Source organism: Bacillus rossius (genome assembly GCF_032445375.1).
Source record: "Bacillus rossius redtenbacheri isolate Brsri chromosome 4 unlocalized genomic scaffold, Brsri_v3 Brsri_v3_scf4_2, whole genome shotgun sequence".
Lineage (NCBI taxonomy): Eukaryota > Metazoa > Arthropoda > Insecta > Phasmatodea > Bacillidae > Bacillus > Bacillus rossius.
Genome location: NW_026962011.1, coordinates 10,527,217 through 10,539,538, shown reverse-complemented (window position 1 = coordinate 10,539,538; position 12,322 = coordinate 10,527,217). Strand labels below are relative to the sequence as shown.

General features: G+C 33.8%; 1 protein-coding gene across 2 annotated transcripts in view; it reads right to left on the bottom strand.

The window, feature by feature from the left end:
• Positions 1–12,322, bottom strand: part of LOC134541911 (nuclear pore complex protein Nup98-Nup96) — a 182,432-nt gene that overhangs the window by 112,860 nt on the left and 57,250 nt on the right. For both annotated transcript variants that reach the window (XM_063385654.1, XM_063385655.1), the window contains exons 6-8: positions 4,574–4,741; positions 4,061–4,161; positions 3,439–3,691 (exon numbers count right to left, since the gene is read on the bottom strand). In XM_063385654.1, coding sequence (XP_063241724.1) covers positions 3,439–3,691; positions 4,061–4,161; positions 4,574–4,741 — 522 coding nt within the window. The remainder of the gene's footprint in view (positions 1–3,438; positions 3,692–4,060; positions 4,162–4,573; positions 4,742–12,322) is intronic.

The following is a 12,322-nucleotide window of genomic DNA, read 5'->3' as shown; positions in this document are numbered from 1 at the left end:
GTTTTGAATAATGGTTGTTTCTGCCGCAAGGCGCACTGGTGTCGATTTTTCTAACCTAATTTAATTGCATGGAGCTAAGATGGCAGTCATTTTTGCGTGCACATATCTATGAGTGTTTACAAATACCGTCCACATTTTGTAAGTTTTGTGATATGGCTAAGACGCCGAAAACTTCGACAATGTTTGATCGCGAAAAAAAAGATGAAATCGGATGGATTTTATATTTTTGATCAGCGGGTCAAAATTATGATGTGCAAGTTCTGCAACGTGCGGGTTGATTGGACACAAAAAGACACGTGCAAAAAACATGTGGCAAATGACACACACGAAACAAAACAGAAAAGACATTATTTTGTCAAGAAAATTCTACCGTGTCTAAACAAATCTCGATAGGCGACAGCGTGAATAAAGCAAACAAGCTTGAAAGTGCAGAAAACAAGAATTTGTTTCTGATTTTGTTAATATAATGCTGTAGGTTAACATTCCTTTGGAAAAAGCTGATCATCCAGCTATGAGGGAATGGTTTAACACCCATGTTGAAGGTTAGCCTTATTTATTTAGAAATGTTTTTACCCTCTAATAAAAGTTCATAAGCATATGTAGGCCTACAATATTATCAATTAACTTACCTTTAGGCCCAACTTACCTTTACTTCAAATAAATATGCAAGTACCTCAGATTAGCAAACACTTAAATAGGTTGGATTGCATTGTGAAATGGTGAGCACACCACAAGATATTTTTGACTGATTTATTGATGGTTTGACTCTGTAATCCAGCAGTAATCTTGAAAAGGAAAGGTTAGGTTAGGTTTGGCTTAGAATTGTTTTGAGTAAATTAGCCCATTAATATTTTCAGCGATAACCTTATAAATGCTACCTATTTATAAGCATATTGTAAGTTATGTATACATTTAAGGTGCAGGGGATTTGCCATCAGCCAACACTCTTGGAGAAACTTATGTCCCAAAAATTGGCCAGGCAAATAAGGAAGCAGTAAGGCATGCTGTAGAAGACAAACAGATTGTATTCTTGTGTGATGAAACGACAGACAAAAAGGGCCGATGTAAGGCAGAGTCTGCTACTTTGGAGTGCCTATCCGCTATGAGGTTTTTTTTTACACAGCCAATGGCATAATTTTTTCACCATTTTTTGGGGTCTCTACCGATTCCTTATTTTTACACCGATTTTTTGCACCGCTTGCTTATTTTTACATCAATTTTTTGCACCGCTTTTGTCATTTTTTTACACCGAAATGAGCCAGTTTTATTTACCATTTTCTGGGGTCCCTACATATCAGTGTGGCAGTATTACACAAAAAGTGGCGATAAGTCAACGGGAACCACAATTAACATGTTAGCTACTAGACATTTACCTAAGTGAGTGAATGTTTATTTATAATTTAGTGTAGGCTTACATAACGTGTGGTGCATGTCAGTTGTGCACAGGCAACTAAATTGACATTCTATATGATAAACAACAGTTTTATGTACAGAACAATGTATTTTGAAAGTGATATCTACAGTAATTCTTGATTATTTAAAAATTTCTCATTCTAGTCTCGTTTCTCGCGAGAAAAATATTTTCTTTCTCGAAAATTTCTCGAGGCCTAAATCTCATTCTCGCACAACCCTACAAACATCACATTAAAGTAAGGTTAGGTAGTCCCGGGTACCAGCAACAAATGCCTTGCAACACTGGAAGAGGTAGCTATAGTTGGAAAGAAGATGAAATATGACAGGGAAATTTTCATTTTGGAAACCACAGAAGCATTTATTTCAGCGAACATACCACTTGAAAAGTTAGATGACAGTAAATTCCGTGACTGGATAAACAAAAATGTTAAGGGAGGTGGGGATATTCCTTCCGCTAGTTCCCTTCGTAGAACATATATCCCCAAGTTAGGCGAAAAAATTGAAAATGACATTAAGAAAGATTTTGAAGGTAAAGATATTTGTGTCCTTTGCGATGAAACAACTGACAAAGGTGGAAGATGTGTTTTCAACATTCTCTTTAAGAAATTGGAACCAGCCAGTAACCAGACCACAAAGCTAGTTGCTTCCACTGAACTTGATGCTGCAAACTATGCAACAAATAAACAGGCACAAATACAGCATTTATCTGCCATTGGTTTCATATCAATCCCATTGGCATCATACAGTAAAACCTCGCACAACGAACTCCTTTATAACGAAATCCTCGGTATAACGAAGCAAATGTTAAGTACCGCCAAATCGCTATGTAATCCTAATAACCAAGCATTTTTTGGATGCACGCCAAAAACACCTGCTACAGCAAAGGTAAAATGGAAAAATCTTTAAAATATTTTTGTAGGATTGTCATAAATTTTCAATTTTGCTTCGTAAATAAATTACGCTTTGGCAAGTAAACAATACTGCCGCCATCTTACAACTGATTGGCCATAGAAGTAAGAGTTACGGACGTACTGAAACGCACTTTGACTACCAACATAAGCTATTGTACTTCGATTAATCCATCTTCCGAAACTGCCTAGAAAATTTCATCACGTGAACAATTTACATCATTGTTCTGTGAAAATGTGTGATCGTTTATCCGTGTTGTAATGAATGCCGATAACGGATACAGATTCTGTGAAAGTGTTTCTTAATTAAAACCTGTAGGTTTAGAAAGTTGTTTTTGTTCCATGTTATAGGGGGAAATAAATTATTTAACCAGTTATGTATCTTGTTTAGAGATTAAGTTTTTCTGGGTTAAATTTGTTCGCTTGTAAATAGGTTATGGTTGGAAAAATCTCGTGCGGTAATAAATGAGACTTAACTTTCAGTAATTTATTGTTAGTGTTCGTAAAATGGATAAAAAAAAACGAAAAGGAATTTCTCTTACAACGAAACTGGAAAATCTACACGCAGTAGATCAAGGAGGTAAAAAAGCAGAAATAGCTAAAAGATTTGGCATTCCAAATTCAACGCTGTCAACAATTCTTTCCCAACAGCATTATTACGTAATATAAAATATACTTATGTACTGTAATCAAATCGGATTGGTTTGCTTAATCTTCATTTGCTCTGCTCGAGGACTCTGTAGCATGTATTAAAAAGTAGGTAAGTACTTCGTGTATACTGTATCTATATACTGAGTACCTACTATTACTTCTGTGTTTTTTGAAATAATGATGGCTACAGAAAAAACCCTTTGTATCACAAATCATTTGTTCGTTGGTTTTGAATTCACCTCATTATAAAGGAACCTCGCTATAACAAACACACATAATATCAGTGCCTTCAAGTTTGTTATACCAAGGTTTTACTGTACTTTATTTTTGTCTACACACAGTGTATTTCAACCATATACAGCACTGACTTTCATTACCTTTCATTTGATTAATGACTTTCATGAATTTTTTGACCCAGATACGCCCTAAATAATTCAACAAACCCAAGGTAAATATTTGCACACACCTGTGTTAGTAGCACCTGTCTGATTGAAAGTAAATCCTGTAGATGCCGGTTTGAAGGGCTGGTTGAACAAAGATGTACCAGTAGCTCCAAAACCAGTGGATGGAGTGCTTCCAAATGTTCCAAAACTTGTTGTGCCACCTGGTTTTGCCCCAAACAAGCTTCCAGTGTTGGTAACTGTGTTCTGACCAAAGGAAAATCCTGTACTTGTTGTATTGAGGCTGAATGGCTTATTTTGGTTGAACAGGCCAATACTCTGGAGAAAAAATAATAATTCTTGCATTAAACCACAATCTTCCTTAGAACAGAAAAAAAATTTTTATTTAACTTTAAAGTTGCAACTTAGATTTTAAATACCAGTGTTAACAAACTACGTATTTGGGTAAAGTTTGATCTGAATGAATGATAAAATAAACTGCCAAAAGCATTGAAAATTTTGGAACAAATGAATCTACTTGTATTATGTAGATTAAACTGTACATTATAAGAAAACCTAGAATAAAATTTTTCAAATCAATAATTTAGAAAAAAAGCCTGTAGTGGTTCAAATGAAGTGAAGTACATTATTGAAGAACTGCTGCTGCTTTGGTAAGTTTCACAATTCCCACATTTTCTGATGATATACCTGATTAGGCTGAGTGCTGAACCCAAAATTAGTTGTTCCAAATCCTGTAGAAGGTTGTGATGCAGGTGTTCCAAATAAGTTACTCTGCTGTGGTGCCACAGCTGAAACAAATTTTTTTTTTTGCAAAAATTAATTATTTAGTCACTGAAAGTGTATAAATCAGTTATATTAAGCTACACATTACACACATGACAAATTTAAAAACTACTTTTACATATTTACTGTGCTTTTAATGTGTCCAAATGTTTTATAAAATTAAATACAATTTTTTTAAACATGAGTATATGTAGTTAACTATTAAATATCAATAACTGCTAGTTTCAACCCAACATGCTAAAAATTCCTAGTAAAATTAGTACACACAAAAGAAAAATTATATTAATAACCTTATTTTAATTTGACAATTAACAATTCCTATTTAAAAAAAATATTTCTTAACAGTTTGTGAGACAAAGCACAATAAATTTGGAAGAATGGTAGCAATAGACATGAAACAGGTATCAACTAACATACCTCCGAAAGGCTTTGCCTGAGCAGCAGCCCCAAATGGGTTTGCAGTAGTGGTAGTATTGAAAGAAAATCCTGTACTTGAAGTAGTTGCAAGCGCTCCAAATTGAGGTGGTTTAGAAAACAGTCCACCTGACTGTGTGGTTGATCCAAAACCAGGGCTCGAACCAAACCCTAAAAAAAAGTATTAAACAGTGTAAATAAACAGCCACACAGCACTTCTACAAACACCTGAGTCTGAAATGGCAACGGCTATCTGTCATAACATTTAGTATTTCAAGGGTTTTTCCATCTTGTCATGTTGCAAAGTTGAAGACCTCCAACAACAGTCTAAAGTGTGAAAATATACCATATTTGCTTTTTTATAAACATTTTTTTGAAAAAAAATAATTTTTTTTTAAAGTGTTGTATTGGCTGGCATATAGTATGCATGTATTGAGCCATAATTAATTTGGATGGAAAAACATTTACAACAAAACAAACTATTATAATTTTCATCTAAATTATTATTATTTGTAATCTCTATTCACCTCCATTTCCTTATTAATTTGGGGAGGGGGGGGGGGGGGAATAAAATAAAATTCTAGCAATACTAGCTAAGATACTGTAAGATAGTATCATGTTTATTTATGGTAGATGGCTTCCTTCTTCTAATGTCAATGATGTGATTATGAAGGGTACAAAGTAGAGCTGTGCCGATACGAATCTGCAGAAGCAGATTTTGCAGATAGGTATTTAGTTGAATATGCATTTCTGCAAATTCACAATACGCATGTTAATTTTCGGCCGATATTACTGAAAAATGAAAGTGTCTGTCATAACCTAAAAATCCATGAGTACCCTTTTCATTTTTGTGCAACTACATACTTTGAACTTGCATCATTTTTTAGCTACATGTGCCAGTAGTACATATCAAACTTCAAACATCAAACATTCTGTGTTTTTTTTTAACGTTCTTGAATATAATACATAGTAAATAAATATATCACCATCACGGTAAAGTTTGAAAGAATGAAAACTTGATTTTTTAGAGCATGGCTGCCAATACAAACGGAAATTACCCACCGCTTGAGCTGCAAAGAAATGTTTGTAATATTGTGACAGACATTTTTTAATTAACTTACATTAAAATTTAAAAATTTTATTTAAAAAATAATTCAATAATATAGAGCTTCACTTAACATAAATTGCTTTTAGTGTTTCTCGCACAAAGTTACCACATGAAACGCATTTCCGTATAAATGTTTGGTACGTGAATTTTCACTGCAGCACACATTAAGCTGGTATTGGAATGTTCTTTGTTTTGTAACCATGTACATAGTCTCGCAATCTTGCACATTTACTTTTAAATTATTTTTTTAACTTCTCATTTCATGAATCAATATATTTCATAGTTAGATATTATTAAATTATCTTATTTTATATAATCATGTTTTAATATAGTTAAATTTTCCAGCCTCAATTAGTAAATTAATGTTTAATTAAACAACTAACAGGTAGTCAACAAACAATAACAAACTACCTAAAAATACAAGTTAAAAAAAAGAGAGGTTATTTTCCATTTATAAACTAAAAAAGGACCAATTTTGTTTTATAACTAGAATAAACTATGCAGTTGCAAATATCAGTTTTAGAGAAGTTAAGGCAAATAAATAATTTCTGTACAACAGAAACTATGCTTCCTGCTACAAAGTAACATGTGTGTACCTGTTACTAGTGTTCCAACCGAGAGACTTTTAAGCACATGTGGAATTTTTTATGTCACTAAAAGACATTCATTAAAAAATTCAGAATGTTTTCTTAATAAAAAACTAGGAATTCTGTAATTGGTGCTAGTTTAGTTAAATGTTTTCTATAATGAGCAAATGTATGGATATGTAAATAGAGTTGAACTATTTATTGTAAAATCTTTAATGACAGTGAACTTTAGACAAACTCTAACTTGTTTTTGTATCTATATTACTGCTGGTTTAAAAAAGAAATTCCATTCAGTATATCTTAGGATATATTTCTTTTTAATTAACTTTTGTTTATGCAAACTAAAATACATGTACACTTGCATTGCATGCTTTTCTTAGAATGAGATATTTTGGGTAATTTGTATTTGTGAAAGAGCAATAGTTATAAAGGGGAGAGCTTTCAAAATAAACTTAAGAGTGGGATAAATAGCTACTAGAAATTCCAGCTGCTTGAAGCGTAACATGTGCGCCTGATATTGTGTGTTGGACCGATATTGCTCTGAGTCCCTCGCGATAGGCGACACTTCTCAGTCCCACGATAAGGACCGAAAGGGGTGGGGTGACACTGACAGGCAGTCGGATTTCGTTTTCCTTGCTGTTGCTGTGTTAGCTCGGGATATATGAATGGATGTTCATTTATAAATGGCGAAAACAAACGCACGTTTTTTAAAAGGTAATGCTCGTGGTAAATTGCATTTGTCTGTGCGAAGAAAACGGAATAGAGGTAAAAATCTAGCAAATTGGAGAGAGGAAAATAAGTAAGTACACAAATTATTTATAGTTTTCATGGGTCGTTTTCAGTGTATAGCTTCAGGCAGTGTTATTAATAAAAACATGTGTTTTTTACCTTGATTTAAGGTTAAAGGAAAGCACAAAGACTAAAGAAAGTACGCCAATTGCAGAAACTACATCTGAGAATGCTAAAAGCAAGAAGAAATTACGTTATGAATAGTTTATATTGTGTATTTTATTATGTAATAAAGAAAAAACCTTTTTACTTCAGTAACTACTATTCATGAAATATACATGTGTTATATATGTGATACATTATATATAAAATGCATTTTAGTGTTAAATGGGATACAAACAAGAGATCTTAATATATATAAATCCAGTGTCCTGATGTTTGTTTCCAGTCAACTCTTCACCAAGTTAACCGATTTCGATGAAAATTGGCATTTATGTGTAATTTTTTCCAACTTGAGAGATATGATAGTTTTTATTTCGATTAATGATCTTAATAATTTATAATAATAAATAACCGATCACCATGGATAAACAAAAAATCATAGGTCATAAACATACAAACAGTAATTATGTGACATTTCTCTATGTCCAACACACTGACATATAGCGTTATCCAGTTTGCTTTAACTCGCAGACAATAAAGCTCCATGTGTTTAGCCCGGGTAATGCCGGGTACTGCAGCTAGTACTTTTATATGCTACGTAATGAAACAACATGATAGCTTTAAAAACATGTAATATTTTTATGTAGGTATATTATCAATTTGTATGTAACCGCGAGGTAAACTATTGTAACTTATGTATTTTGTTTACAAATCAGCTTTACAGTTTTGTGTAATTATTCGTATTTTGTGCTGTGCTTATAAGTGCTGGAACTGCAAAATCTGTAAAACTTATCCCCCAATAAATGCCTTGCAAAGTAATATCCCACGGTATATTTAGTTCATTTAATTTTTATACAACTATTATTATTTGCTTGAAAATAAGATGTAAGCTCGACTATCAGCAGATTAAGAATGTACTTAAACAGATTGCGGATGACTTAGAAGAAAAAGGCTGTGTACGGTGTGAAGCAGAAGGACTGTTAACACAGATGAATCAGCTTGAAATTGGTATTTACACCACCTTTTAGAATGATATCCTGCAAAGAACAGATGCTACTAGTAAAAATCTACAACAAGCAAAACTCGATCTAAATACAGCTGTGGCATCACTGACCAGCTTGAAAAACTATGTCGCATCAAAGCGTGACTCCTTCGAAATTTATGAGAAGCAAGGCATAGAGCTATCTGGTTCAACAGAGTATGTTCAGATGAAAACACGACATAAGCGCCAAAATGTGCGTCTTAACCCATTGGATTATGGCCACATGGAAGAAGTACAACTCAGCCCTTCTGAAAAATACAGAACAGAAACTTTCTTGCCTGTTATTGATCAGTTTATCACTTCTCTTGACCAACGTCTTCAGGCATATAAATATATAGCAAGCCAATTTAGCTTTTTTAGCCATATGAAAGAACTGTCTTCAGATGAGCTTAAGGCCGCAGCAGAGCAGCTCGTCAGGTCTTATTCAGATGACTTGGATATTACATTTATTGATGAACTGTGTCACTTTGTAACATTTGCCAATATATTCACTGACGAAGAGCCAAACTTTTCATGTACAAGCTTATCATGAAAAAGGGTGTACAGGACACTTTCCCAAAAATTGAGATAGCTTTAAGGATATATCTAATTTTTATGGTAACAAACTGCAGTGGCGAGCGCTCCTCAAAACTAAAATTAATTGAAAACCAATTAAGGACATCCATGAAGCAGGAACGACTTGTAAATTTGGCTATCATGAGCATCGAGTCAGATATACTGCGTGAATTGGACTTTGGTAACATCGTAAGCGATTTTGCAGCACAAAAATCAAGGAAAGTGCCTGGATTATAATGGTTTTATAATGCTATTCATTTGCTGATTTGTAATATATGTATGTGTTATAAGTTATGTTATACTATACTTTTTAATGAAAAAAATCAAATAATTCTAACTGAATTATTTGCGTGAATAAATTTGGTAAATAAACTTGTGTTCGTTTCATTTTGTGATTTTGCATTACATATTGCAACACCTTGAATCAATGAGCCTCCCACCCAAGTGGGCCCCGGGCCACCCAGATCTTAAATCCGGCCCTGATGCCAAGTAACCTAAAAGCAACTAAAAATTATTAATTGTATATCCACAATCTAGTTAAATATTTGTAAATAAACGGTACTATAAAATATATATGTGCAAAGAATACTCTAAGAATAATGTAAATGAGGTGGACGCGAACGCAATGACAAGAGAAATGCAGAGTAACCCGACAAGACATGTGTTATCGAAAACCAGACTCAACCTGGCGCAGATAACAGCCGGAACCCGACCACTCTAATGGCGAGGATTATCTACAGCGCTCGGGTCTTGCTGAAGGTATGGAATAAAAGTGTTCTATCTCCAAACAGTGAAGTGGCAAATTTTCGGCTCAAACATGAATGTGCAGTGACTTACGCATGTGCAAGTAATTCGCAATTGTATAAAGATAATTATTTCCAAAAATCATATACTATAAAAGAATGTTACATGTAAATCGTTCAGTTTTTCTTTTTTGTTATTCCGATTACTTTATTTTCTGCCAGTTGTCAAATTTGCGCTAATATAAACCTTTTTACTAATTAATTTTGCTTATTAATAACAACATTAACCGCATTCTGGCAACTGAGATCATTCATTATTAGAGGAGGACGGGAATAGCATTTTTACTTCGGGACGGGATTCGGTCGGGAAATACATTATATTTTCGGGATTGGGATCGGGAGCAAGAGCAGTAAATTGTCTCTTGTACAGAAAATGATATTTACTTTTAAAATGTGCGTATTTTTAAGTCTTTTCTTTAATAAACCATCCACATTTATAGTCCAAATCAGTGGAAATGGCACTGCCTATTTTAGCATTCAAACTGTTGACAGTTTATTCGTACAACTCTGGAATTATTTTCCTGCCGAATGTTTTGCTCGATGGCAGACTGTACAGAGGCTTATCCAATTTTAAAACATTTTTTAGGCCTCTTTCATCAACAATTCTGTATGGATGGCAACCATTTGCTAACCATTTACCTACTTCTTTTGTCAAAGCCTTTTACTTGGGGTGGTCAATACCCCAGGTGACAAAATTAGCTAGCTTGGGCTGATTTGTTTGTACATCTGATTTAACAGACTTTTTCTCACTTCTGCTTGATAATTTGAAAGATGTGTATTTTTCCTGAAGAATGGCCAACTCATTTTTTGCCTTCGGATGTTGTGTTAAGTGTCTGTGCATACCTGTTGTGGAACCATATTCCGTTTTCAGGACAGAAGGGCACAAAGTACATTGCACCTTGTTATTTGGTAATTTCTTAAAGAACTTCCAAATAGGCGCAGAAGACACACCTGGTTCACTTTTGCTACTGCCTGGAATGCCAGGCTCCATCATTCACAAACGTGTATAAACTACCCTTTTTTATTAAATGAAATTTACTGGAAATAATTATCTCGTTTACTTTAAAAATACCACTTGTTTTTAATTGTTCACTTTCATTCTTACATAGTGACCAACTACTAAAACGTAAAACCCTCTGATGTTTATGAAAGACGTTTATAATGGCATAAACATTTGAAACCAAGATGGAGTTTCCAGTATTACGCGTTTGGCAACACTGCTTATTGTTGCTCTTGTTAATTTTCAACACAAATTATAACCTACAAACACGATAAAGACGTTAACATTCGCCAAACTTAAAAATAATATTCAACATTGAGTTCTTTAATTAGTCAGAGATTTATTTTAAACTATGTTTATAAACGAGTGTTGAATTTACGTTAATGTTTATAATATGCAATTTAATTTTTGTGATGTCTTTGTACTTTGTTCGTTTAATACGTATACTAAGTTGTTACGGGACGTATGTATACATAACGTATTTTTATAATATAAAAATTAGTACGACGAAGGTTTTTACAATTTAAAAAAACTTGTTTTCCCGAGGTATTATCCCGAGGAGAAATATTATTTTCCCGAAGTTCGGGAATGGTTTTTTTCCCGATTTTTATCCCGAATTTCGGGATCCCGTCCACCCCTATTCATTATACATTTCCTCAATGATGTGTAAAAATTTCATTCATCTGCATTAACTGGTTTGACCTCTACTTGCCGTCGCATTGACCACTAAAACAGCTCTAAATGAAGCTCTTTATTGCCCTCTTAATATTCGCTTTCACGTCACCAAAGTTTTGGTTCATGGCTATATGGTTACCGTGGAACATTGCACAAAAAAAAATAGTAAGTTGTTTACAGTTGCAAACAAAGCTGCAGTGACCACATGCTCACGCTGTAATGTATCATAACAAAACTTCACACAATTTGCTTTCAACTTTTATTGTTCTGTCTACAATTTTCTGATGGTTTGCTATTAAATGCAATGCTATTGCAACATAGACTGTGGGAAATGCTTTCCACATGAAGCGGGAAAGCAATGCATTAATATTATATGGTGCAAGTAAAAAAATACGTAAATCACGGGAATTCATAAATCCCGGGAATGTAAAAATAAGGTTCTGTATGTTAACAAATACTCAATCAATGAAAATGAAATGCTTTTAAGGTTTAACATCTCATCAACATTGGAGTCATTATAGATAATGAAGGGGATGATATGAGAATGGGGCATTGACAGAATGAATTTGAAAGGGAAACTAGAGAACCCCAAAAAAACCCACCTGCTCATGGAAACATCCACCATGTTTCGCACTAGCGAAAATCTGCGTTCGACCCCGCCGGGAATGGAATTTAGATTACCTTAGTGAGACAAATGATCTGAACATTCAACTACTGTGGCTCTAGCAATGAAAACCACAAAGTTAAGCAACAAACCTGAAAACCTTTATGCTAATCTCTTTTTACTGCATTTTAAATATACAGTGACAAGCTCAACTTGAGATATTGTATGCCAGATAGAAACCAGATTACAGCAAATTGTAGAAAGCATGATGATTGATTAATTCTAACAAGCCACACCTGATAGTATGGCTTTACACTATTAACAAGAATACATAAATGTTTAGTTATTATTGTATCCTAATAATATTATAAACGTGAAAGTTTGTAAGTATGGATGAATGGATGTTTGTTACTCTTTCACGTAAAAACTACTGAATGGATTTGAATGAAATTTGGCCTACAGCTAACTTATAACCTGGATTAACACA